The 25148-nt window shown below is 31.7% G+C and overlaps 1 protein-coding gene across 2 annotated transcripts in view; it reads left to right on the top strand.

The window, feature by feature from the left end:
* The window catches only part of LOC107440994 (equilibrative nucleobase transporter 1), a 103837-nt gene that overhangs the window by 58952 nt on the left and 19737 nt on the right, over nucleotides 1–25148 (top strand). For both annotated transcript variants that reach the window (XM_016054115.4, XM_016054114.3), the window contains exons 6-8: nucleotides 16580–16672; nucleotides 18618–18834; nucleotides 22189–22245. In XM_016054115.4, coding sequence (XP_015909601.1) covers nucleotides 16580–16672; nucleotides 18618–18834; nucleotides 22189–22245 — 367 coding nt within the window. The remainder of the gene's footprint in view (nucleotides 1–16579; nucleotides 16673–18617; nucleotides 18835–22188; nucleotides 22246–25148) is intronic.

A 25148-nucleotide genomic window follows, 5' to 3' on the forward strand; every position in this document is an offset into this window, starting at 1 on the left:
AAGGCTGAAATAATTCTATGAATTTCCAAGCAGCTCCATCCCGTTTTAAGATGAACTGATGAACCAAATTCTGATTGGTTGTGAGATAAGGCTTCAATCCATAAATCTTCATCCTCAACCAAATGTTATACAAGAACAATATTAGGAAGCTGAAATGAAAGAATAAAAAAAGCACGGATTTAAACCTTATGACATACTTTTTGAGGCTTTAGTTGAAGATGTGTACTCAAATAAAAAAAAAGGATAATTTATGAGCAGTATGCGAAGAGTTTTCAGAAATCACTCATTTCTACCTGTAAAAATTGTGCAAAATTGCTTACCATGTTGCCTTTTGAAAGTTCTTCGGTTAAAGTTAGACACATCTTAAAACTAAGAGGGAAAAGCACTTCAGAAGTATTTTTAATTAATTTTTTCCATGCATTTATATTAATCCATATTTGTAAATTATATGAATCAATGGTGTGAAAGAAAATTATTTAATCGTACTTAAGTTTCATTACAGAAGCAATGAAAGTTCGAGCTGGTAAAAAAAAAAAATATATATTTTATTTACCACGAACAAATAACAATTACCACATATAGCTATTTTGCTTACATTTTTTTTTGCTTCTGTGATTTTATTTTTTAATTAAACCCAAAATTGGTTGGAAAATAACGATCATTATATGGAAAATATTTACAAAATCAAGGTGGCTTTATTCGAAACACACTATTGATGAAACAAAAAATAAGATAGTTTACATATTTCTAGTGAAACCTTACATAAAGACGCATATAAATCAAAATTAGATATCTTTAAACATTTTTAAATGATTACTGAATAAATTTCCCACGTCTAACGAACGCTAATGTTATGCATATAAAATGTAAAAATTAAACGATGAAATAAAATTTGAAGAAAAAATAATTTTAAGTTGTACGGTTTTAGTATTCGAAGAAGAAAAGAGTCCTATTTATTTCAATAATATAGGCAAAATTTTGGAGTTCTAGGGGATCCTAGGGTAGCGGTAGAAAAAGAATATTTAATAGTCCCACACAAAATGATTTATATGGTGCCCTAGAGATGGTTCTAATTGATGTTACAATTTCTTAATGATTCAACTCCTTCTTTTATTCTAGACAAGAAACTCATCAAACTTCTTAGTGAAAACGTTACATAACATAATTATCAGGTACTTATTTAACAAAGAAGTACCAAGCAGAGGAAGTTATTTAAAACAATCGTCTTCAAGGCTAAAACTTTACATAAAAGATTGGGCTGCACGTTTCTCAACGCTCTAATGAACAAGCTAAGAGATTCTTTCTTTTTACCTTAAATACAACAAGAAATAAAACGCTCACAAAAGCTGTATTTAGATTAAATACGGAAAACTTTAAAGAGAAAAAAATGTGCAGATAACGATGTGATAGATTGCATGTATTTGTAGACTACTGAATGCTGAGACGTCATTAAATCAAAGCACTTTTCAAGCAATTATAGGATTTGAATTTTTTTTTTTTTATTTTATAAAATAACGTGTTTCTGTTGATTACTGAGCGGATTTCTTTGTTGTAGGACAATAAAGAACGAATTGAAACAGGTTTTAAAACACGTAATAAGTCATTCAAAGGAGAAGGAATCAATGTCAGAATATAATGGAGTTAATTGAAAGCTTGTCATTATTGGTGTCCGTGATTTTGATCTTGAATATGGAGGTGAAAAAGGTCTTCAAAGAGATGTTTCCTTTCCTATTAGAAAATAAAAACAAATTAATTATATAGCACTGCCCTACAATCGAAAAATTAACATAAGCGAAAAAAAATTTAAAAATAAGATTTTTGCGTATTTGGCATCTATGTATAAGCTATATATATTGCAAAATAAGTTTTCCCAATATAAATTTTGTTTCATGAAATTCTATTTTAGAGTTCTTGTCATCAGCAATAGAAAGAAAATAGTTATAAAGCTACTTTTCTCGAAATCTATCTAGGAGCACTTAGTTATTTTTTTCAATTTCAAGGTAGTATAATGTGAATTAAGGCGAGATGCAAACACTCGTATTTTTCTCCGGCTGCTTTAAGCCGGAAAATTAGTATGAATTAGAGATGTAGATTAGTGTGAATTAAAAGGTGCTGTTAACGCATGCATTTCCTTCCGACTGCTGTAGCTCGAAAAAGTGGTATGAATTAGAGATGCAATTTAGTCTTAAGTAAAGTCAGCTATCTTTCTCCGATTGTTGTAAAGCGGAAAAGTAGTATGAATTAGCGATGCAATTTAGTCTGAATAAAGAGGTGCTGCTAGCACATGCATTTCCTTCCGACTGCTGTTGCGCGGAAACGTGGTATGAATTAGAGATGCAATTTAGTCTTAATTCAAGTCAGCTGAAAACGAATCTACCTTTCTCCGATTGTTGTAAAGCGGAAAAGTAGTATGAATTAGCGATGCAATTTAGTCTGAATAAAGAGATGCTGCTAACACATGCATTTCCTTCCGACTGCTTTAGCGCGGAAAAGTAGTATTAATTAGAGATGCAATTTAGTCTTAATTATAGTCAGCTGAAAACACATGTATCTTTCTCGATAGTTGTAAAGCGGAAAAGTAGTTTGAATTAGAGTGAATTAAGCTGCTGCAAACACGTGTTTTCTTCGCCGATTGTTGTAGTGCTAAAAAGTAGTATGAATTAAAGAAAGAAAAAATAGGATCAAAAGTTTTGAAACTAAAAGTATTTTCTGTTCGCTTATTAGCTTTTTATAACAGGGGGAAGGGAACACAGCTTTGTAATTCTTTTAATATATTTGAAGAGAAAATTACATTCGAAGGGACCAAATATCATAGATCTCAATTTTCATGTCATAATTAAGTTCGGATTCTAACGATTTAAATGATTTTTTTCAATCTGGAATCTTTGTGCTAGTCGTTATCCTTACTCTCTGTTTCTTTTGGCAGCTTTTTCTCTAAATTTCGAATTTCAACGCAAACGGAACATTTTCTCTGAAACTTCTGCTATAATAAATTTGATTTTCGGTTTATATATTTCTTATATTATTTATGAGAAATTTTGCTTAACATTTATTGAAAACATTTATTAATTAACACAGTTAAGATTGTGACGTATGCATGCTTAAAACGGATCATTAATGATACACTTTTAGTAACACAACAAATTTAATGTTACAGAATAAAATACAAGAATCACGTACACTTCTCTATACGGCCACAATCTACGCACTACTCATACCAAATTTCTCTCTCAGTACGATTGCTCTCCCTCTGGCCAGTTTAATTTTTCCCTTTTTATAGTTCCAAATCTAACTAACAAAAAAAAAAATTTTTTTTTCAGATATCTGATTACTATACCAAACATTTTCCAAAGATAACTGAATCAAAATTTCAACTAATTTTACTAAATAAAAGTCTTTACTTAATGCCTGAAAAAAATATCAAGCTTTAGTACATTGTCTATTATTTAGAAAATATTCCTTAACATTGAAAGTTTTTTCAACTATAATAGTATACTAATGCGTTGAAAGTAACGAAGCGACTGTAGTCATTACTTTTTTCGTAGTAAGTGTGAGTAATGCAATGAAAAAAAATTCAAAACAGTAGCTTGAGTCGCGATGGCTCAGAGGATAGAGAGTTCGCCTTCCAATGCGGCGAACCGGGTTCGAATCCCAATCGATATTAATCCCGCATCCGGCTTGCACCGACCACAGTGCTGACGTGAAATATCCTCAGTGGTAGACGGATCACGGGTTAGAGTCCCTTTGCCGTCAGGCTAACAGTGGGAGGTTCTCGTGATCTTCCTCTCCATGTAACGCAAATGCTTGTTAGCTCAATCAAAAAGTCCTCTACGAAATCAAATTTCTTTCAATGCTCGATCCAGGAGTTCCCTTGTCTTCTGGATTGGATTCAAAATTACAGGGCTACGGAGTTGAACGTTAGCAGTCGTAAACCCATAAAATCGGGTCGGCTGTTCAACGACGGTTATAAAATGAAATAAAACAGTAGCTTATAGTGATTTTTGGCAATTCTTTTTAGCATTTGTTTTCAAACGAAACAAATTCAAACCCTATTTTAGGAATCTAATTAATAAAAATCTCGTCAACGGACGTAAAAAGAAAGCCCCCGTGGATGTACGTTTTATAACATGAAACAAGCCTGGTGCAAATATACACTCATGATCAGAATTTTTATAATTCTCCATATAAATTTAATATTTTAAACCAATTATACGATTTTTTTTTATTTTTAAACTTTATTTGTTTAGTGTAAATTGTGCAATTTCGTGCTTCGTCAAAATTTGTCTCCTAAAAGTAGTTAAATATTGATTACATTTGTAATCAATTTATAATCAATGAGCCGTTTGTAATCAATGTATATTAAAAAATTTTGTAGTTAGCTAAATTTAAATTGTTCTAATTAACCACAAAAATAATGCACCTTTTTTAACCATAGAGCATGAGTCATTAAGTATAAAAATAAATTTTCTTCCTACAACTATTTCGTATTCCGGCACTAAAAATATAAATACATTCTAAATGAGTTACGAAAGTAATATTTATTAGAAGTTACGCTACTTTTTATGTAAGTGACGATCTCCATTAATATGAGCAACAGTCCTTTCCACCATCATTAATAAACACTTTTACGTTTCGACTAACGATGAAATTTTCATTAGTATGCAAGAGCAGTAATTTTAGGAATGAAATAGATGAAACTACGTCTTAGGCGTGGCATGCATACAATAACCGTTCGTAAAGTATTCTAAAATTTCTACAGTTGATCAACAGAATGTTAATTTATCTGTGTAAAGAATATGCATTGGGGTGTCTCAGAAAATTGATTTTTATTACATTGGAGAGCGTTATACAATGGGATAAACCCTTCTCGGAAATTTTGTTTCACCTCCAATGGCAAATTAAAAAGAAATCAAATAGCAATGGCAAAATCCAATGACAATTTAAGAGTTGCTATAAAAATGAGTACATATTAGCCTAGAGTAAACAATGAAGCTTTAAATGCTGGAAAAAATTTAAAACATCAAAAGAGAAGCAAATTACGCCAGGATTACACAGTGGAGAAGTAATCCAGCAATAATCTGGTTGCATTGAACTATTTTGAACTAAATGGTTAACTCTAATTTAAACTACATGGTCAACAATTGAATTATTTGATATTTTGAATTACATGGTGGGCATTTGAAACTACATGGTTAACTATAGGTATACCTTAGCTAATTTTTCTTTAAACATTAAATAATCAAGGGGTGTGAAACAGAATTTTCCGTTGAACATTTCTCCCGCAGTTTAGTATCCTCTAATGTAAAACCCTTTGAAGCAGAATTTTATTATAAACATATTTTTCGTACTTTTTTCTTTATTTTGTTATAATTTAGTTTAAAATGAATGATAAATATAATATTTAGTATCTTAATTATTTTTAGTGATGAAATACAACCTCGGACGCCTTTGTCCTTTTTTGTGCTAAGGGTAAAAAATTTTACAAACATGCATCACTTCCAAACAATAATTAATCAAATTTTCAGTTATTTTGATCTAATCGAAACAATAATTCATTGAAATCGTTTTAATTTACGAAATCAATTATTGCTAAATTTTTGAAATTGAAAGTAAAAAAATTGTAAAATTACTCAAAAATTAATATATGCTGTTTCAATTTTAAGCATATCACTACGCTTAATAATGAGTACATGGTTTTCAAATTCGACTATATTTGTTTTTGAGCTATTTTGATACTTTTTTGTTCCATTTTCCAAAACCTTGATCTTGCAGTGTGAGAATAATAACAGGATGGACGAATTATGGCAGGAATACTTCCTCACTGCGTAATCCTTGTCATAATTTGTCCACCCTGCGACCCTCATCTTGCAATTGTCTAATTAGATTTGCTTTTCGAACATTTGATTGTTATAAGCAAATAAAGTTTGATTTTGTCATGATGTCATTTTGAGATTACGCATTTCGCTCAAAAATGTGCATATGCTGTTTCAATTTTGAGCATGTCACTACACTCAAAAACGAGTACGATATGATAAAAGCACGTTAAAGACATTTTAGACATTTCACATATTGTTCTAATATGAAGTAAGAGCTTCAGATATATTCCAATTGTATATTAAGTCAATACACGTGTTCAGATGAGTTCAAACAAGTGAAACGATGAGCATTCAGGCGAGTGATTCACACTTTTCTAAGAAACCTTTGAGCAATTGTGACCTCAAAATGATTCTCCTCTTGATTTATAACTCTAAGTTATTTTTTCTGCGATTTCCACTATTTTTTGAATAATACTACTATTCAATTTGGGAAATATAACTGACTTTAAGTTTGATCGGGTTAATGAAAAGATAATTCGAATAATTTGTGCTGTGAAAGGTAACTACTAGTTTGTGCGTTGTAAATTTTATTTTGAAAAATTTGCATGTGATGTGGTACGCTTATTGCTAGAAACTAGGGATAAACGAAGGTAACGGCTAGGAATATTAAATCTATGATTATAAAAAAATATAATAATATTTAAAATGTATTTCTCAATTATTCTTTTGACAAGCAGAAGGAAACTAATTTCTGGAGGGATATTCTAACAATTTGTGAATTGTTAGTTTTAATTTGAAAATTTATATTGGGCTCCTAATGTGTGGTACGCGTATTCTTGGAAATACGGAGAAATGGATTACAGAAAGATGATATATTTTAATTTCCCGAGAGATATTAAATGCATTGTAAAGTTTAATGCATTTAATATCTCTCTTTAATTTCTTAATTAACAGGTTATTGTAAATTATAATTTGACAATTTATATGTGGGTTTCCCAATGCGTGGTACGCGTATTCCTGGGAATAGGATGAAATGTGATTACAGAAAGATAATAATATTTTTAATTTACTTTTCAGATATTCTTTTATGAACTTAAGAAGAAATATTTTTAATGATTGTTGCTATTTTTGATTTGGTAGTGTTTATCTTGCATCATTTGTACAAGATGAAACTGAATTTTGTAAAATAAGCTAAGAAATTACCAAAGGAGGTGTTTAAATATTATTTGTCGAAGACTTTCAGTTGAAAAGTTTTTTGAATTTTCTTTCTGAATTTTTGTGGAAGAAAAAGTGCTCAAATATATTGTCATATGACATAGTTCATTTAAAATAATTATAAATCCAAATCAAAAGTTAAATTCTTCCGGTTTGTGTTAGTTTAATTTGTTTTATTGATTTTCAAGATATCTTAAGAGCAGTGCCGTTAAACTGTACAACTGAAATTGCAGAACTCTCCCTTCATGACGTATAAGATAAAGTTTTTCAAAAAATTTTTATGTGGACATTGTTATAAAGAAATTTCTAAATCTGATACTTAATGTAAAATATCCTTAATGTAGAATGTATTTAATTAGTAATTCAAACAAATTTATTTTTTATTTATTTACTTCATTTCTAGTTGTTTTTAAAAAATGACTAGCGCTTTTAACATTTTTTTAATAAATAAAAAAAATATTGGGATGGTTATTTTGCAATTCTAATAATTAACAGTTAAGAACGCTTAAAATGTTCCACAAAATTGTTGATGTCTGTTGCAAATGTAATTGTTTATTTTTTCTACCATTAAATATCTAGAACAAGACATAATAAGTTAATACCTCTTGAAAACAATTGTTATAAAAATAGCAATAGTATTTTAACGATTACAAAAAAAGGATAATTTTGAGTATTCGAGAAGAGTTTCTGTTTAATGAAAACGAAAAAGAATATGTACTTAGGATATTAAAATATTATTTATGAATATTCTTTTTATTTGCTATTGAGACAATCCATAAAAACAATCAGTGGTATCAAAATTGGAGGCTTTTAATAAAGGGATGACAGAAATAGTCAGCTAAACATATTTTATGCATAATAGTCAATTTATGAAGCTCTCAATATTATTTTACGCTAAAAATTTTGTATGAATTATTTACCCATAACTTTTTACCTTATTTACACATAATTAATGAGGCTTATTTTTTGCTATTTTTAATAATGAAAAGGGGAAAAAACATAAGTGATATTAAAAATATTATTAATGGATTTTATTTTCGTATAATATATATATGAGTATAATATATATATGAAAACAACAGTTGGTGAAGGAGCTGAAAGCTTTCAAAATTAGCTCAATTTTGAATACAATTTTGAATACAGTATAAATTTTACATGAAGAAATTATCGCTGGAGTCAAGTTCTGTTTTACAAGTGTTAATGATAATTAAAATTTATTATTTTATAACCATCGTTGAACAGCCGACTCAATTTTGAGTTTACGACTACGTATGTTCTACTCCGTTATTCTTGTAATTCCAAGCCCAATCCAGAAGATAAGGTAATTCCTGGATCGAATATTGTTATAAATTTACCTTCGTGGAGAACATTTTGGTGGGATTAACGCATATTTGCGTTGCATGGAGTGGAGAGGCAGGAAAATGCTCCATGGTTAGTCTGATGGGAAGGGGACTTCCTTCAGACACGGGGGGGGGGGCGTACCTGGAAGTAATCCAAGTACGTCCCCAGGTCCAAGTTATACAACAAATTTGTGAAAAGCGGATGAATAACATTGCTAAATACCAATTGTTACCAATCTTACAAATCTTTATACAGTGATAAGATTTGAAGTATAATGCCATAGTTTTTGTGAGGATAAGTCACTTTAAGTAACATGTAGTTTTCATTCTATTTTTAAACGAGAAGTTTAAGAAAAGTTGATCATTATAAAGTTGTTGCTGATAATATGCTATGTAGATAAAAATGTAAACACAAATTTCAAAATTTTCATAAACACGAAATCACATTATAACACATTTTCAAGACAACACTAATACTCGCATCGAAGGTTGCTGAATATACAACATTATTTTTAGAAGATTAACTTTGTTCTGTGCAAAATATTTTCTCATCAGAAAAGATTATTCTGTCAACACTTTTACTACCGTACCGATTCAGCAATTTTTTATATTTATAACCCTTTTAATTATTTTGCAGTAGTCAAACCTTGAATTTTTCTTTTGAGATAAGGGCAAAAACTCTGGTCTTCATTTCATATAACTTGCATAGTTCACTGCCATTTTTTTAGCAGAACGTTGGTAATTTCTGCGAACCTTTACGAATTCTTTTAATGCATTCTTTTGTACGAGTTGGGCGTGGACAACCAGACCTGGGACGATATTCACAGCTATTAGTATCCAATAATCGATTTATAATTCGATAGATAAATGTTCTATTTAAACTCAACAGATTTTAATGACTTAAAGATTCTATCTACAGAAAATGCAATCGGAAAGCTGGAGCGTTTCCATTCCATGTTTAAGCTGATTCTAAATATTTTGCTTTAAACAAAAATTATTTGCACGCGTAGAAAATGCCACTCACAGGAATTGAGAGAGAGAGAAATTGTTTAACCAAACTTATTAAAATTAGCTCCTATTTTTTGGAGTGTCACAGTATTTAGTGCCAACCCTGTAGTTTAGAATATTTGAATAATGAGGCCCATATCGTCATCCAAAATGTATTTCAAGGTGACTAAAAGATATTTTTCAATTAATGGAATAAAACTTTATGACCAATTAGTTCATAAAGTTTTTTGATTGTTTAGCTGAGAAGATATAAATAACTGAACGCTGAGAAAAACAACAAAAGATTACATAATTCAGGAAGTCGTATATGTTCTAAAGATTTGAAAAATAGGAAAGAAATAAGTAAAATTAGTTCATATGTTTACATAACCTTACGATTTGAAAAAGAAACACAAGTTAAAAATACTCAATTAAAATTTAATCTAAACTTGATTTTAAATCAAGGACTTCTGCTCTTGTTTTCATTTTAAAGGTCATTTCTGAAAACGTTTAAATATTTACATTTGAACATTTAAAAAAAAAGCCTTAATTTTCATTTTCCTTCTTAGTTCTATACTTGCTTCAAGGAAAAGGAATAGTTCTTGTTAATTACGTCATAGAAACGAAAGGGAATTCATCTTCAGGATTATTCATTTTTTATTCGAAGAAAGGCTGCTTAAAGGTTCTAACCTTTATATTCTAAGGATTGTTAATGAGCTCGTGATTGTTTAATACATTGCAATGTCAATATCAAGTGAAATCCATACTTTCGCTGTGCTTGACTTTTTTTATTAAATATAAAAATAGCAATTGAAGAATTTCGAGTACCACCCTAAATTAGAATAATAATACGCAAGAAAACTGCTATGCATACTTCTTATTTTATATTTTAAAACCGTAGTTGGACAGAAGACCCAATTTTGAGTTTATGACTACTAATGTTCAACTCCGTAGTCTTGTAATTTTGAACCCAATCCAGGAGGCCGAGAAATCTTGTATCAATTATTAGGAGAAGGACTTCTTGATTGAACTAACCTATATTTGCGTTGCATGGAGAGGAAACTACGAAAACCACCCATGATTAGCCTGATGAAGAGGGAACTCTAACCCATGATCTATCTAGCACTGATGATATTTTACGCCTGCATTGTGGTCGGTGCGAGCTGAGTGCGGAATTCGTATCGACCAGCCTTCGTTGGGATTTGAACCCGGTGAATCTTATTGAGAGGCAACAGCTTTATCTCCTGATCCACCACGACACACTTTGTACATTTTGTATTTTTAATGTCACACCAGTTGGCACACGAAAAAGAGGCAGGCCGAATTTGAGATGGATAGATGGCCTAGAGAAAGACCTTTTGGTTTTAAAAACTAAAAAATGGAAAACACTAGCAAAAAAAAAAGGTTAGCCTGGAAAAAACTTCTTGAGAAGAATAAGGCCCAATGGGCTGTCGAGCCATTGATGATGATGATGATGATAACTACCTTTAAACAAATCATAATAAAATAAATATTTATTCTATAGGGGAAAAATCCATTTTATAGTTCAAATATATTTATTATAGTACAATAAGTTTGAAAGTTCAAATATATTTATTATAGTACAATAAGTTTGAAAGTTAGTATAAGTTATACTATTGAGTTCTACATTATATCACCATAAGTTGTACAACTCATAATTACATGTATTACTTAAAATAACTATATCTGTGTAGCATGACTTACAGTTATACACTTTTGATATATGACCATGTCATTCATTTATTTTTAATGTGGCCCAGGAATTTTCTGCTGTCGGCACTGATTTTTTTATGGTTAAGGAAAAACACCCGGTACTCACTTCCGTAATTTTACCTACACTGAGGATTGGCTAATCTATATTGGATGTGCCAATAATTTTACACATTCAGCAAAGCAATCTTATGAATGTCCATTTGCGCTGAAGAATGACAATATTTACAATTTTTCAAACATTCTTGATGACAATTCTGATATTTCTTCTTGTTAAGAGTACCATACCTTCATTCCAAAAATAAAGTCACATTTACAAAACTGGTTGGAAATGTCCCAATGATAGAAACTAATTATGCGCATAATTAAATATTATATCACAGTGTTATTCAACAAATGATCACTTTGGAATTTCTACTTACAGAGAGAGTAAAAACATTTGGTTAAATATATTCTATTAATGATTCATTCCGCGTACCAAACAGAATAATTAGTTATCTTTTATTTTTTTTCAGTAGAGGTGAAATTTTTTGATAAAGGTGAAATTTGTATCTTGTGAAAGTGCATTTCAGCTTTTAAATAAAGGGTTTTTTCACACCTGGGGAAAGAAATCTTATCTCTTTGCTTTTGAAGTTATCGCCTTATGAAGTAATAAGTTTAGTGTAAAATGTATTATTTTGTATATAAATTTGTAAGAACTGATATGAATTTGCAAGAATTATTCATGTCTGACAGATATTATAGTTTAGCGCCTTATCTGATAAAGAAAAAGAAAATGGCGCAAAATGAAAATATTAAGAAAAGCCAAAGTTTTGTGAAAAAAGTGTTTTTGATGTTTTTTTTTTTCTTTTTTTAATATTTAAAGTTATTCCAACTTCGCCTTATTTGCGCGAATAAAAATATTCCAAACTCGAGAATTATTCATTAATTTGAATGAATTTCTTCTAATTGAAAAAAATATTGCTCGAGTTAGCGATCTTTTTAAAAGTTTAATGTATTTTTTCCTAAAAATGTTTAAGCTATTTCGCTCATGGGCTGCAATAGCTGCACAACTCAAAAAATTATGTTTTGAGATAAGTGGTTTTAAAGTTTTCATTGCAAAGGAAAATGCATAAGGAATGCTTTAGTTTGCTTAAATGAAGATTACCTTCAAGCTGAATTATGAGTTATGCTAGCATTGCTGCTGAAAAGAATGTGTATTTTCATATTTACGTCTGTTATTAGTCCAAAACGCGGCAGCTCATGAGCGATTTGTATACTTTAAAGTCTAGAAAGTTAATAGTCTAAAATTAAAAATTGCTGTATAATAGCAAAATAGTTAGAATTATTTACTGTTTTTTCAGAACAGAACAATAAGCTAATGTTAAAATGCGCAGATCCAAGTCAAATAATAGGAAACCGGCAAGTGACGTCATTATAGGTAAAATTGTGGCATTTGTTGATTCATAAGCCAATCGGGTTCGACACACATCCGTGACGTCGTTTACAGGTATCCAATTAAATTATATTTAAATCACATGGTGAGACATAATCATTTCACTTCTTCTCGAGTTGCAAGTAGCCGATTCTTCATAACGAGACAGTATATACCAGTGGTTAGCAACTTGCGGCCCGCGGGCAGCATCCGGCCCTCGAAGCTTTTTTTTTGTGGCCCGCGATCTAAAATATATTAGTTGTCTTTTTTTTGCGGACAATCTTCGTAAAAAATCAATATGGATTTAAAATACTTTTCTTTCGCTTAAGAAAACATAATTTCTTCGTTTCTGTGAAATTTAACAAACCAGCGATGCAAAAAAATTTATTTCTCAGGTTTTGCACCCAAGAATATATTTTATTCAAATACAAAAATAATCGTGCTCTTTTTTACTTCGTTTTTTTTTCTTCCTTTTTTTGTAATTTGTTAATATAATGCAGCATGTGCATATCAGAAATTTTTTCGAAGAAATTCTCCCGTTTAACTTTTTGAAACTACTCATTTTGGACGAAATTATTAACAATTATAAGCTTTGTAACGCATAAAAGAGGGAATGAATTTCATGTTTTATTTAAATTCCTTGAATTGAATATCGCATGTGCGGAGAAGAAAAAAAAATTAGTTTCAGATGTTCGAGAATTTTTTGTTGTTGCTGCTATAATTCCTAATAAGCTGGAAAAAATTTTTTAATATATCACAGAATTAAATTTAAAAGAAAAAAAATCTTATCACTAAGTTTCTGATAAAGAGAAGATTCCAAATACATAACAAGCATTATTTGTAATGCTTGTTATTTTGGTTTTTGATATTAAAAAGACTTTGATAAAAATCTTACAGTAATATTTAATGTTCCTTCAAACATAAAAGAGTTCTACGCAAAATTTTGATAAAGTTGCGGCGCACCATTTGACTGGTGTTTTTAATTGCGGCCCCCAGCCACATGTAAGTTGGAAACCCCTGGTATATACTGATTAAAATTAAAACTTTTACTTTAACTTTAAAACCTCAAACTTTGGCCTTTTCGATTCCCTTAGTGGAATAACTTTGAAGCAGATTTTTGTCCCAATACTTAATCTCTAACGATTTTTGTTTTACGTAAAACAATGTTTTCAGTTTTTTGTTCTTTTTTTTTGCCTTGCTATATTAAATGGCGAAGTTATAGTACCATCTGTTCGGTCTTAAGCGAAGCGTCATCTGTAGCAATTGTTGTGGACTGCTCAGTTGCTCTTGAACTCTTGTTTAAGCCAGTCGTGGCTTTCATTGCAATAGTGCAATGATTTTGGTTATTTACCATTGTTAAATAAAGTATTGTTTGTTGAAATTATAGTATTCAATGAACCAGCGCATGTGTACAATCGTGTACACCATCTAAGAACATTATGATTTTATTATTATCATTTTCTGTTTAGAGCCTAAAGAATGTCAAAAGAAGAGCGTCAAAAATAGTATTTATTGTAGAAAATATATTACAGTTTACTTTGCCATTGAATAAAAACATCACCGAGATTTAATTTTTAGATTTCTATTATACCAAGAACATCATTGTTTTATATCTTGTTGAAGCAGGAACGAACTTACAGTCATTTACAACTGCTTTCGTATTTCTGTCAGAGTATAAACCTTTACACTTTTCTATAAAAATGATTTTCATGCTCGAATAGCTAGATATAAAGCTGTTGCCACTTTGAGAAAACAAACTTTAAAAAATAAATTATTCAACAGGTAATTTGAGTAACAAGTGAAATATTCCCCCTGTTATTTTGCTAAATTATTTAAAACCATCGTGGAACAGCCTACCCAATTGTAAGTTTACGGCTACCAATATTCAACTCCGTAGCCTTGCAATTTTGATCCTAATCCAGAACACAAGGGAATTCCTGGATCAAGTATTGGGAGAAATTTGCCTTCGTGGAGGACTTTTTGGTGGAGGTAACCCGCATTTACGTTACATGGAGAGGAAAACCTCCCACGGTTAGCCTTACGGCAAGGGAACTCTAATCCAAGATTCGTCTACCACGGAGGATATCTTACGTCAGCACTGTGATCGGTGCGAGTTGAGTGTGAAATTCATATCAACCAGCCATGACTGGGATTCGAATCCGGTTGCGAATGAAGAATCAAGAATAAAATGTACAAAACTTGCTTTTTGTGCTATTCATGAGTCATTAAAATAGTTTTTCTCTTTTTCCATGGAAGAAGATAGGGAGCCCTCCTTATAAAAAAGAAAATTTTATAGCATAGTAAATCGATATTTTTGATTTCAATAAGTTAAAAACTTTATGGAACTATTAACTATAATAACTTCTGCCGCCATCTAGTGATGCTTATAAAAAGTAAATGTTCATCATTTACTTTCATTACAAAAAAAATAGAGCTTATTTTGGTATTTTTGGGGAATGCACATTTTTAAGAATATTCAGCTCAAATGCTATTTACTTATACTTCAAGTAAAGAAATTTATCAGTGGGAGTTTTTACTTGCTATGATAAGAATGGAATAATGTCGCCAAAACTGTTTTGAAGCTGGTAGGAGCAGGAAGGCGAAACTCGGCCCAGATGTGTAGTGTGGGGGGGGGGCGGAGTTATCTATCATACCAACCTTCATCTATCAAAAGGTACCTCGTGATTGAATCAAGTTAGAATGTCTTATATAACAGTGAATTGATGCTTAATTTTCGTAGTGGTAGTTACGCTACAATACTCCCCCAGCAGAATTTTTATCAGGAATAGAATTCTGTTTTGCCCTTAAATAATTCTATGAAGCCTGTAGAGATGATAACAATAAGGGCTATCAACTTCCCATACGTAAACAAATCTTGGGCTCTTGTTGCCCATTTTACATCCCAGCAATTTACGAACGTAAGCAAACAGATACATAAACAGGCCAAAAAACGAATAGCTGTATCAGGTGGTTCACCGTCCGGATAAATGGGTCGCAAAACATAAAAGTAAAAGGTCAATGCAACTATTGCTTGAGAGCATGGACGGACAATCATGCATTCGACCCATAAACGTAAAAAGGCGACAAATGGGCCAAACGATTCCATGATATATGCATAATCAGCTCCTGTTTTTGTAATCATACAGCCCAGCTCGGCATAGCAATAGGCTCCAACCATCGATAAAACTCCTGAAGTGATCCATACCACGAGAGATAGGCCAACGCTTCCGGTACCTTTTGAGACATCTTTCGGGCTTACAAATATTCCTGATCCGATAATACTTCCTACTATAACTGTTATCCCATTTAATAGAGTCATCTTCGGTTTTAGACAGATGACATCGCTGGCAGGGGGGTTTTCGGTGGGAGATGTTTTTTCTAACATCTTGATGTCCACATTGAACTGGTGACTTGTGACTGCGACATTATCCACCTCCTCACGCTGTTGCTACTCAGTCTCGTCTCGATCATACACAACGTCAGCCTGTATACACTCGAATGCTAAATGCAACACAGGAGAGACTATACGACCGTGTAGTTAATACACCTCTCACATTCAGCACACAAAAAAAACCGGTAACCTTAATCGAGCTCTCCCGGTCTTTTACAAGTACAGCAACTAGTGGTGTCCGTTCATCGAAGTAGGCGTTACCAGATCGAAGTGGGAGTTACTAACAAGATTTGCGTAATCATATCACGTCCGGGTCACCAATGTGGGGGGCGGAGTTATCGACCATGCCAACCTTCATCTATCAAAAGGTACCTCGTGATTGAATCAAGTTAGAATGTTTTATATACTAGTGAATTGATGTTTAATTTTCGTAGTGGTAGTTACGCCACAAGCTGGTAGGAGCAGGAAGGCGAAACTCGGCCCAGATGTGTAGCAATGGCGCATGGCTTTTTTGTTAAATATTTTAACGGGAGTTGTTACTGTGAATAATAGAGTTATTATAACAAAAATTATTATGACTGATGACTTCAATGTAAGGATGATTTCTGGAAATGTTTATGTGACAATTATTTCTAACAATCAAGGCATTAATGACTGTTACTATAATGATTATTTTTATTTATAGATTGCTGACTTGTTTCCTGAGAAGAGATCGACAATTATTACACTCTACAGTGGAGCCTTCAGTGCATCTGCATCAGTTTTTGTTTTCATTAAAGTAAATTTTTTTATTAATACTGTATATTTCATAGCATCCACGTTTTCAAAAATATGTTTCCCTCAAATTGTGATATTTTACTGCTGCATTTGTGGTATTTTACAGAAGTATTTAAAGTAGTTTGCAAATACGATGCCAGAGTTTAATTTCAGTAAAAACATCCGTTCTCGCAAGCACAATAGGACTAAAAAAAATTAAAGTTGTGAGATTGAAATTCGTGTTTCTAAGTTGTCTCTAGAACACTGAGCGTGAATTAGAAAAATTATTTTTCTTTTGTAATAATTAAAACAAAAATCGCATAGCTTTTTTATTAGGGCATATCGGCATTTCTCAGTTAAGTGAGTAATAATGATATATAACAAAAATCATTTCGAAAGAAATATTTTTATTGATTTTTTTTAAAAGAATTATTTTATTAAAACATTTTATGATCATTAAAAAAATAGCCTTCATCTTTAATGTATGTCAAATGTCGGTATTTACCAATGTGAATGATAAAACGTTATATTTCGGACATTTAACAAAATGACTACATGAATAAAAATATTTTTCTTTTACAATAACGTAAGCAAATGAAAAGATTGGGGCAATATAAGGATAAACCACGATTTAAATTGTTTGAGAGAGCGTTTTTCATGTAAGCATTACAATATTTATTGTTATCTAGAGGAAATTCTGAAAATTTTCAAAGTACTACCCGGAAACAAAGAACAGTTTAATGTAAAAATGCCACTTATGGAAAATGTGTGACTTATTGCTCCTAACATTTTAAATCATATTCATTCCCACAAGCCGCTAAATCATCTTTGAAGTAAATTAATATAATGTTAATTATTGAGTTAGTATGTATATTAGATGATCTATGGAGAAATATCTGATTTCGCTACTTTAACATACATAAACATGCATGTTAATATATTATTTATTTAACATTATTAAACATGAAGTTTGAACCGCGATGGCAGAGTGGTTAAAAAACACTGTGCCATTGCAATGTGGATATCATTGGAAGTTCTTCATCGTCAGTGTCGTTGGAAGTGGGTCATTGGAACCACGATGGCACAGTGATTAAAAGTACTGTGCCATCGTGATGTGGATGTTATTGTCATTAGATCGCAATGTAGACGCCATCGCGATATCATTGGAAAGAGCTGGGTTTCTATCCCAAGTGGCAGCTATAAAATCACACCTAACTTCAGCTCGTTGAGTTCCACTTTGTCTGGGAAATATAGGTGACCCGTGCTCAATGAGGGCGATTTTTGAAACGGATCTGTTATCATAAGATATCTCATAACATGGTGTTCTATCATGGCATGACATAACATGAAAACATCTATCAACATGACATATAGTTTGTCTAAAATAAGAACTCTTCCAGACATTCGTCTGGACCTGTGGCGGTGACTATGGTAACGATGTATGACTATTTCAAGTAGGGGTGCGAGGTCACTGTTTCGGAGTGGTTTCGCCTCAGGTCGGCGGGAGAAAGGGAATATTTTTCTTCGGTCTGTTGTGTTAGTCCTTGGGTGAAGCTACCCTCCCTAAAATGTGCCATTCTTGTTTCCATAGCACCAGACGGCCTCAGACTTTGTGGCGGGAGGAGTTCTTAGCTTAGACAGACTATAGCAACATCTATCAACATGGTGATATCTCTCTGTTATCATCTTGTCGATGATCTAGAAATTGTGAATCTCTAGGACACTCTTAGCTAACAACTGGCTGTTGTACGACTTTATTATACTTTTAACATATATTCGCACCGGTCAGCTTTACTTCCCAAGCAAGCTGCTATTTATTAATCTGAAGCTGGCTGTGCTTCAAGCAGTCACTTAGAATCGAACCCCAGTCCTTTCAATGACAAATCAGTGCTTTTAACCACCGTGCTCAACATACACGTCAATGGTCTGATGGTTCATCTAATCTGAGTTTATGTGTATTTCTTTAGTATGGTTATGACGCTGGATTGCCTTGGGAGTGGGCTTGCTTCTTGCTGGTTGTTCTCAGTGTCCTTATGTTGCCAGTCACGTTATTTGTTTTTCCTGCTGACAAGTTCGAAGTTGAGAAAAAGGGTCTCTTTTCTGGTAAAGAAATGGAAGTGTCTTCAGTGGCACCATGTGTCTGGGGTACATTCAACTACATCATGGATGAACCTCCATTCAAAAGTAAGTGGATGTCATTAAAACTAGCGATTTTATAGGATGTGCAAAAACTAATTCTTATTCATTAGCATTTCAAAAAAGAATTTTGATTTTTAATTCGTTTAAGTTATGAAAAGCTTTTTGTTTACAGATTTGAAATGTCTTTTTGAACCAGCTAAACATGGCAGAAAGAAACTTTACTAATTTAAGCTTTTATTTATTTTTATTAACAGTTGTTCGATACTAATTTAATTGATTTATATGCTGATTTGTTCGATAACGAATGAATAAAAACTAATGGACTGTATTTCAAATTTTATTTTCATCGGTGCGACGAGCCAATACCTCCTAGAAGAAGGAAGGCCGGCGGATCAATTTAGTAGTCCGATCTAACGAAGTTAACTGCGCAGTAGATGAAAAATAAGAAAGACGTCATTTCGTTAGGGGTACTAAGCAGTGGTTGAAAATACGAAATATGTCATTTCGTTTGGACTACTTAAGGATATTTATGGTAACCCGTGCTGAGGCCTGCTCTTATCTAGGAGGTGTTGTAAGAGCACGCTCAAGCTATAAGATCAACAACCAAATTTCAACTGTTTTTGGGTTACAAAAAAAAAAACAGTGGCGAGGATGCTAAGACAAAGGGTGCCAAATTGGCGCGGTATTTCTGAAATATTGAACAACAGTCTTTTATTTTAAAATTATGGGTTCCATTTATGACTGAGGGTTTTGCAAGCGTCATTTAAAAGTGAGAATCCTTAATTTTTCCGTTACAGTGATAACGTTTTTGTTTCTTTTTTAAATGCATTTCATGTAAGGTTATTTCTTAGATTTATTCACATTTGTTAAATTAGATTGTCTCGGGGATATTTTCCATGTTCATAAATCTTCCATTTTTCAGTAAGGTAATTAACAACTACAATGTTTAAATCAAATATTTTGCAAAATCTGAACTCCTTTTTAAAGCTAAAATTATTTCAGCCTATAAATTGTTAGGTTTTAGGTAGGTTACCACAGTTGCAATTTAAATAGTTTTAAACTCAAATGGGCTTCTACGTACCACTAATGATGCATGAGTACAACCCGTAAAAAAACTTCGAAATTAGGCAATAAAAGATAATTCGTTTTTCATTTATCTATTACTATTTTCAAATTATCTTTTGAATGCAAACGAATTTCCATTCTTATGTTTAAATTAACTTTAATGCATTTCACTACAAACCAATAACTTATTTTAAAGACTTTCATATTTAATTTTGTTATAAAACGCATGCTAATTAGTACGGCAAATTGGTAAAATAATTGAAGGAAACCCTCCTTTAATGATAGAAGTATAAAACTTGGTGTAAAGAGCGCCAACAAAAAAATTGAGACCACCCTGAATAACTTTTGATCAAATGATCGGATTTTAACGTTCCAGGACTCAATCTTAATGTCTCAAGGGGGTGACTTCAAATTTGCTAATTAATAAGCGCAGACGATATTTAAAGTTGCGAAATCAGGCACAAAAACGTACTTTCCCTGATTAAACATGCCTTTTTTTTCTTGACAGACTAACATTTCTGACCCCCGAAATATAGGGGGCTGCCGCAATCTGAGAAATATGGTCCAAATAGTTTGGTAAGAAGACCGCTCCAAAAATTGGAGCCCTTAATGCTCGTTTTGCTCTTTGCGTATTTCACCATATCTCGGAAACTTTTTAAGCAAATTGAAAATAATTTACACGCAATTATAAAATTCGTTTAGCCAAAGATTATTTTAAAGAATGCAATCCGATCAATCCCTATAAATTCTGATCATCTTAAAGAATGTAATTTCATATAACAAAATGCAAATTTTGAGCGAAATCGGTCGAATCGTTCTTGAGAAATCTAATTTCTCAGGAAAGCCTTTCTGGAAAGTTTATATTTGCTGTTTTTAATGTTTTTCGCCGATATTGAATGATATCCATTAAAACTATGACGAGAATCTCTTAATTAGTGCACGAAATGTTTATATTTTCATTTATATGGGTAATTAGGGGGCTGGACGCATGTTCGCTTCGCTCATCAACTCACAAAAAAGGTTAACAAAAATTTTCGTTTCATAATGGTAGACTGTTACATTGAAAATAAAAAAGAATTCATTCGAAATATCTCAAAATTTATAAAATTATATTCAATTACAGGTTTTATTGGGAAACGGGATAACTAATACGCCATCTTTTCTAGCAACTGCTCTTATCATGTAATAAAAAAATAAAAAAACACTTTTTCGTCAAAATAATATTATATAAATAGATTATGACAACTTTGACCTGTTGCGTCACAGAAAAGTAATATCTGACCCTGGTCAGTGTCAACAAGTTACTGACTCCTGAATGCGTCGTAGTGCAACTTTTTTTCCAGGTAAAACTAAAAAAGAAATAAAAAGATAATTGCTCACCAGAATAGCAATAGAGCAAAAATGAAACTAGATTTTAAATTCCTTATTGCTCTGGGGAAAATGAGAAACATTTTATTCTACAAAGTAAATCTTATGCTTCATTTATTGTAATAGAGATAGAATATTCTGTTATACTTTGAATTTGAACCTACAAGTATAAAAAAACTTAACTCTTGATTTTTCTTTGCAATCAGAATGTTACAAACTTTAACCCGTTGGGTTATTAGTGTTCTTTGGGAATTATAAATTTTGAATGAAATATCTACAATTGCTGAGTTTTTCAATAAAATAAATGAAATAATCGTCAAGAATATAATATTTTTATAAATACAATTCATTCAAATTAAGGCTATGAAATTATAACTATTACATTCAAAATTGCTTTATAATAGCAATATTATTATAAGAAATGTTTTGTTTCAGAATTGAAAAAAAGCTAATGTTAAAATAAAATGCTAATGTTAAATGAAGTCAAATAATTGAGGTTTACGGCGAATTCTCTCCAGTATTTTGCACTTATCAGTAGATAACAGAATTACTTAAATTTGGTAAAATTGTATTATAGTAAATAATATTTTTACAGTTAATGTTACACCGTTGGAAATTTTGGAGAGCGAAATACCGTGTTAACTTTAAAACGGTCCCAAGTTGAACCATATTATCGTTCAAACTGAATACTATTAAACTTGATTACATGTTGCTAAAGTTAAACTTAAACGATAGCATGGTTCAATTTAATAGCTTATTTAGGCTTGCAGCAGATATCTTTTTTAAAGTACGGTTTCTATGGGTTAACGTTGGACCAATTTTTCTAAGAATTCAGTTGAACCAATTTTTCTTAGAGTTCAGTTGAACCAATTTTTCTAAGAGTTCAGTTGAACCAATTTTTCTAAGAGTTCAGTTGAACCAATTTTCTGAAAGTTTGATTTCTCATTAATTTCCTTAATTTTTCAGGAATTCAACAAAAATCTACGAAATTTGAATCAAATATTCATAGAGCCAAGGAAATAGGTAAGTTTATTTGATTGTAAACTTTAAACGATAATCGTATTAAGACATAAATTTATTTATAAGCATTTGGCATTTTTATTTATTTCAACAAAATTACCAGCCTTTAACAGAAATACTTTTAATAGAAATTGTTAAATTTTAGGTCTCACTTAAAATAAGAGTTTTTCTAAATTAAATGCAATGAAATGTGTTTTTCAAGGAACGAGTCATCTTACTATGTTTTAATCATTTTCAAGCTGGCATCCAAATTTAATTCTTCTAATTTTGACAATCAAATCTAATTCTGCTAATTCTGGAATTCAAATCTATTTTTTCTAAATCTAGTATTCAAATCTGATTCTCCTAATTCTTGTTATAATCTTCGAATTCTGATATCATAACTCATTTAAACGAAAATCTTATTGATAAAAATTGCTACACTTTATGTCTCCATTAAAATAACAGCTTTGGAAATTAAATGTAATGAAATATGTATTAAGAGCAAGTTATCCCCCTATGTTTTAATCATTATCAAACTGGTATTCAGATTTAATTCTTCTAATTTTGGCATTCAAATCTAATTCTTGTAATTCCAGTATTCAAATCTATTTTTTCTAAATCTAGTATTCAAATCTGATTCTTCTAATTCTGGTCATAATCTTGGAATTCTGATACTTTTATTATTTATTTATACAAAACTATTATTAATAAAAATTGTTACACTTTTGGTTTCTGTTTAAGTAACCTTTCTGCCCTTAAAATCAAATTAAATATGTTTCTCAGAAAGCGAGTCCTCCAGCTTACACAGTAATACCAATAATCTAATACTGTTGCATACATTGTACTCCAGTACAATGTTATCATAGAAAATGGTGCCTTAGAAAAGTGGTATCAATTTATGAAAGGTGATTTAAAAGTTTCTGACAGTTCAGATTTAGTAACCCAGTCAGTGAAAATCATTTTAAGCACTCAAGCAATCATCCTACTGCTTTACCAGCTTGAATATAACCATCTGATAATTTTTTTTTCTTTTCGCTATTTGAAGAAGTTAAAAACTACCTGTTAAACTTCTTCGTCCGACAGACTTTTCAACACTCATCAAATTAAATTTTTTTCAAGAACAGTTGATTATTTAATAATTACATCATCATCATCATCATAGTTGACCAGACAGCCCAATGTGAGCCAATGCCTTCCTCTGAAGATTTCTCCATGACGACTTCCGATTTATCTTTGATCTCCAATTCTTTTCATCAATTGTAGTTGATCATTTATTTCCTTGCGATTAACAAATTAACAAAATGTTCTTAGATAAATTTATAATAACTAAATAACGTGGAAAATATAGACTTTTAAGAAAAAAACACCGATGAATTTGATGCAATTAAGGAAGTATGTCTCTGGATCGGAAAAATGCTCGAGCCTTCAAATTTTCGGAAAAAAATAGTAAAAATCTCAATTTGTAATTGAAATTGTGATTAAATTTTTACATTACAAAGGTGTTTCAGGGGATAGAGCTCTCGTCTCCCAATAAGGGGACTCGGGTTTGATCCCAGCGATAGCTGGTCGATTAGAACTCCGTGCCTGGCTCGCACCGATTACAGTGCTGATGTAAAATGTCCCCAGTGGTAGACGGATCATGGGTTACAGTCCCCTTGCCGTCAGGCTTACCGTGAGAGGTTTTCTTCTCCATGTAACGCAAATGCGGGCTAGTTCCATCAAAAAGTCCTCCCCGAAGGCAATATAAAATTAAAAAAAACGACAATATAAAATATACAAAGCAATATAAAAATAAAAAGGGGCTGGATAGCGCAGTTGGTTTGTCGTCGGCCTTCTAAGCCCAAGTCTGCGGGTTCAATCACCGGCCCAGACACCGGATTTTCGGGATGCAGAAAATCCTCAGCGGCCATGTCGTATGATTATGCGGCATGTAAAAGATCCCTGGAGTGCCTTATTGGCTCTTGGCATTTCCGACAAAATTAAATTATTAGTGCACTTTAGCATTCAAATAGAGTCTCGGTGCTACGATCTAGTGCGGCAGAAACTAGACGTCCAAATTAACATAACCAACGGTATCTCACCCATTGTGGTGGTCCTGAAAGAGTGGATACCACCTCTGGAGAACGCACTAGGTCAGCTCATCGGGAAGACCGATTGTGCAGCTCATTGGAAATAAAAAAAAATAAAGAAATAAAAAATATATAAAGATAAAAAAATAAACTTCACTTATGCACTGCGAAGCCTATATTTTCTGGGCAACAGTATTTTATACAATAGTCATATTTCCAAATGATGCTATTCACCTAACAGTTGAGATGTCACTTTTTTCTTAAAATGTATGAAATCTCAATGTATAAAAAATGAAATCTCAATTTTTAGGAGAAAATTTGACAGAGTATTAACATACAAAGGACACTTTATAGAAATTAACTTAAATAACCGTTCAATACAGCAAATAACTCATACGTTTTCTAAAAATTTCAAACTTAATATCATCGTAATCTTCATGAAAATGTGTATATTGAGTTGACCTATTCCTTACACTGTAACCTTGACCTTGCTACTCAATTCTATTTAAATGTCGCTAACGTTTCTCATTCAAGGTTTTTATTACCATTTTCGAACCTGACAAAAACAGCCTTCTTTTCCTCAGTGCATAATTACCGATACAGGTGCGCGGATTTTCCGAGAACTATAAAAGTTATCTAGTTTTTTTTTATTATTATAATTTATTTAATTAAGTTACTATACATTAAATGAATCAATGACTAATGAACCGAATTTGAAGGTGCCTTTAGTACGAAAAAAAAATCCAGTTGAGCTCTTAAAGATAGTTTTCTCAGCAATGAAACACGATTTTTCTTTCCTTGCAGGCATATTAGGGATTGTTTAAGGCATAAATTCGTTAAGGGAGCATTTGGAGA

The sequence above is a fragment of the Parasteatoda tepidariorum genome, chromosome 6, assembly GCF_043381705.1.
Source record: "Parasteatoda tepidariorum isolate YZ-2023 chromosome 6, CAS_Ptep_4.0, whole genome shotgun sequence".
NCBI lineage: Eukaryota > Metazoa > Arthropoda > Arachnida > Araneae > Theridiidae > Parasteatoda > Parasteatoda tepidariorum.